Here is a 3,000-nt window from a genome sequence, read left to right on the forward strand (position 1 = left end):
AGTTTAGGCAATTTAAACAAACCATCACAGGGACATCATGCACCCCTAAACATACCCAGGGACGTACATGGGCCCAAAACACTCACCTCCCCCACTTGTCACCCCAACACCAGTCGCACCTCAGCCCCCACCCCCACCCCACCCCCACACACACACATACATCCATCCCACCCGTCACCCCAACAGACAAGTTGACAACCCAACACCCACTCCACACACACAAACATCATTTAAAGTATCTTTTATTTCTGAAAAAATGGCACACTTTTTTTTATCAATTATCTCTGTATGTTTATTGTGATTAAAAATTCAAGCTTAGAGACCGCTCATTATTAATGTGGGAGGGGGGGGCCGGGAAAAATGTAGGGGGGTTATGTGATTTTTACTTTGACAAACAGGGGGGGTTATGTGATTTTATTTTTCCTGATAGAGGGGGTCTTGTGAAATTTAATAGTCATTCACTATTTTTTAAATACCAAGAATCCTGGAGGGTCAATCATACCATACATATTGTCTAACTTGACTTATTCCCACAAAATTGTTCCCATTTTGCACCATATGTCACCATTTTAGCTTCAATCGGGCCAAAAATTCATACGCTTCGCGCGCATTTGGAGTTATAAACATAGTCAACGGCCAAAATGTGCTGGATTCACTATACCAAGTTCAAGAAATAATTTCTTTTTCCTACTCCATCCCCCCAATGTCAAAAAAGAAATCTACGCTACTGCCACATGCTACACACACCTCTCACTCCTCACCACATGACCACCCCACCTCCAAGCACACACCTATAAATTTTCTCATCAAAAGTAGATATATTGGCATAGGGGTAGATAGGGGGGGGGGGGGAATTCCCCTTATTTTGCCAGGGGGATGGTCCATACAATCACCTGAAAAACTTGGGCTATAGCTCTAAAGCAAACTCTAAGGGTAAAATTGTTTTGGACATTGATGGTGAACTGTGTTATGATACCTTGTCTGTATGTGATTATATTAACAAATTTTTCACTTCAGTTGCTTCGGTCCTGGTTTCTAAACTTCCTGCTGGCTTGAACCAATATGACACAGCTTCAAACTCCTTTATTCAGTTCTATCAGAATAAAGGTGTCTCCCAGGGTGAATTCAATCTTAGACCAATTGATGAGAATTTTATTCTCAAGGAGCTCCGCAGTTTGAATGTTTTGAAGGGTGCGGGTTTGGATGAGTTAGCCCCAGATTTTTGAGGGATGGAGCTGTTCAAATTGCCCCCTGATAACACATATTGTCAACCTCTCTATCAATACTGAAACTGTGCCTGAAGATTTCAAGACTGCCAGGATCACCCCTCTGTACAAAAAAAGAAAAGTAAACTGGATGTTGGTAACTACCGCCCAGTGAGTGTTCTAAATTGTGTTTCAAAGATCTTGGAAAAGAGTGTTTATGTACAGGTTAAGGATTATTTGACACATAAAGATCTTATTTATCAGTATCAGTCTGGTTTTAGATCAGGATTTTCAACAGAGACTTGCCTTATATACTTAACCGACTTTGTCATATACCAAATTTCTCAAGGAAATTATGTTGGAATGATGTTACTGGATGTCCAGAAAGCATTCGATAGTGTCAACCATAGTATATTATGTGATAAGCTTGAAGCTATGGGCATCAGCTCTGGTTGGTTTCAGTCATATCTGATCTGTATAACAGAAAGCAACTTGTCTGCATTGATGGAATTAAATCATCTCTCCAAACTATAACTTGTGGCGTCCCTCAGGGTAGCCTGCTGGGCCCCTTGTTGTATTTGTGTTACAGCAACGACATGGAGATTTCAGTGCAGAACAAGTTACTACTTTATGCTGACGACAGTGTTATCATTGCATATGACAAAGACCCCAAGGCTGTTGCTGATATGCTTGGCTCTGATCTTAAATCATGCAATCAGTGGTTAGTCGATAATAAACTGTCTCTTCACGTTGGCAAGACAGAATGTATACTCTTTGGCACCAAAGCTAAGTTAAAGAAAGTTCCTGACTTCTGTGTTGCCTATGATGGTCATGTTATCAAATCTCAGGAGAGTATCAAGTATCTTGGTGTTTCAATAAACAATACACTGTCTGGTGAAAGCATGGTTAACTCTGTCATCAAAAAGGCTTCGGGTCGCCTTAAGTTCCTCTACCGGCATTCTCACATTCTCAATCAAACTTTGCGTAAAAATCTTAGTTCTGCATTGATTCAGTGCCACATGGATTACTGTTGCACATCTTGGTATAGTGGCCTCACTCAGAACCACAAAAATAAACTGCAAATTACTCAAAATAAGGTTGCTCGTTACATCTTGAAACTTTCTCCCAGAGATCACATTGGGCAACATGAGCTAAACCTTGTGAATCTCTTGAAAATTTGTGACAGAGTTAAACAGCTGAGGCTTAACCATAACATCTACCATTGTCAAGGTGCACTTTATCTTAATCAGAATTTCACTAGAACATCAAGTGCTCACTCTTATGGAACCAGATCAAGTGAATCCAATTTCATTGTTCCTAGGGTAAAAGGTATCGCCTCAAACACATTCTACTACAAAGCCATTTTGGACTGGAATGATCTCCCATCAAACATCAAGGGATTGCCTACCAAGTCTGCATTTAAACAAAGTGTCAAACAACATCTAGCCAGCAACTCTCTCAGTCAAGAGATGTCTGATTTCACTGTGTAGGCATTTTTTGGTTTCCCAGTTGTTCTCTCATCTTTTCTTGGGACCCCATCGGAAATAAGCTTGCCTTTTCTGCGGGCTTAATGGGTTATCCCGGCTTGTCATTTTTTTTGTCCGTGTGCCTTGTTCCTAAATGGCTTTGTGGCTGATTAATTTCAGCTTTAAATAATTTGTCACATTGATGTACTTTGTAATGATTTTTCTGTCTCTATAATTTGTTTTTGTATTCTAATGATATTGCCTAATAAAAAACAAACAAACAAACTGCAGTCCTATGTGGGTTTCTGACATGACCAAATTAACCTTAT

At 40.0% G+C, this 3,000-nt stretch overlaps 1 protein-coding gene across 1 annotated transcript; it reads left to right on the plus strand.

Moving 5' to 3' along the window:
• The first annotated feature begins 1,801 nt into the window (after positions 1–1,801).
• LOC140167727 (uncharacterized) lies at positions 1,802–2,695 on the plus strand. The gene has a single exon (XM_072191022.1). It carries the CDS (start codon positions 1,802–1,804, stop codon positions 2,693–2,695), a length of 894 nt encoding a protein of 297 aa, XP_072047123.1.
• The last annotated feature ends 305 nt before the right edge of the window (positions 2,696–3,000 follow it).

The sequence above is a fragment of the Amphiura filiformis genome, chromosome 13 (genome assembly GCF_039555335.1).
Source record: "Amphiura filiformis chromosome 13, Afil_fr2py, whole genome shotgun sequence".
Classification (NCBI taxonomy): domain Eukaryota; kingdom Metazoa; phylum Echinodermata; class Ophiuroidea; order Amphilepidida; family Amphiuridae; genus Amphiura; species Amphiura filiformis.

Bases quoted from the DNA above. Each gene is read 5' to 3' on its own strand.
- LOC140167727 (XM_072191022.1), top strand. From the start codon at position 1,802: ATGGAGATTTCAGTGCAGAACAAGTTACTACTTTATGCTGACGACAGT.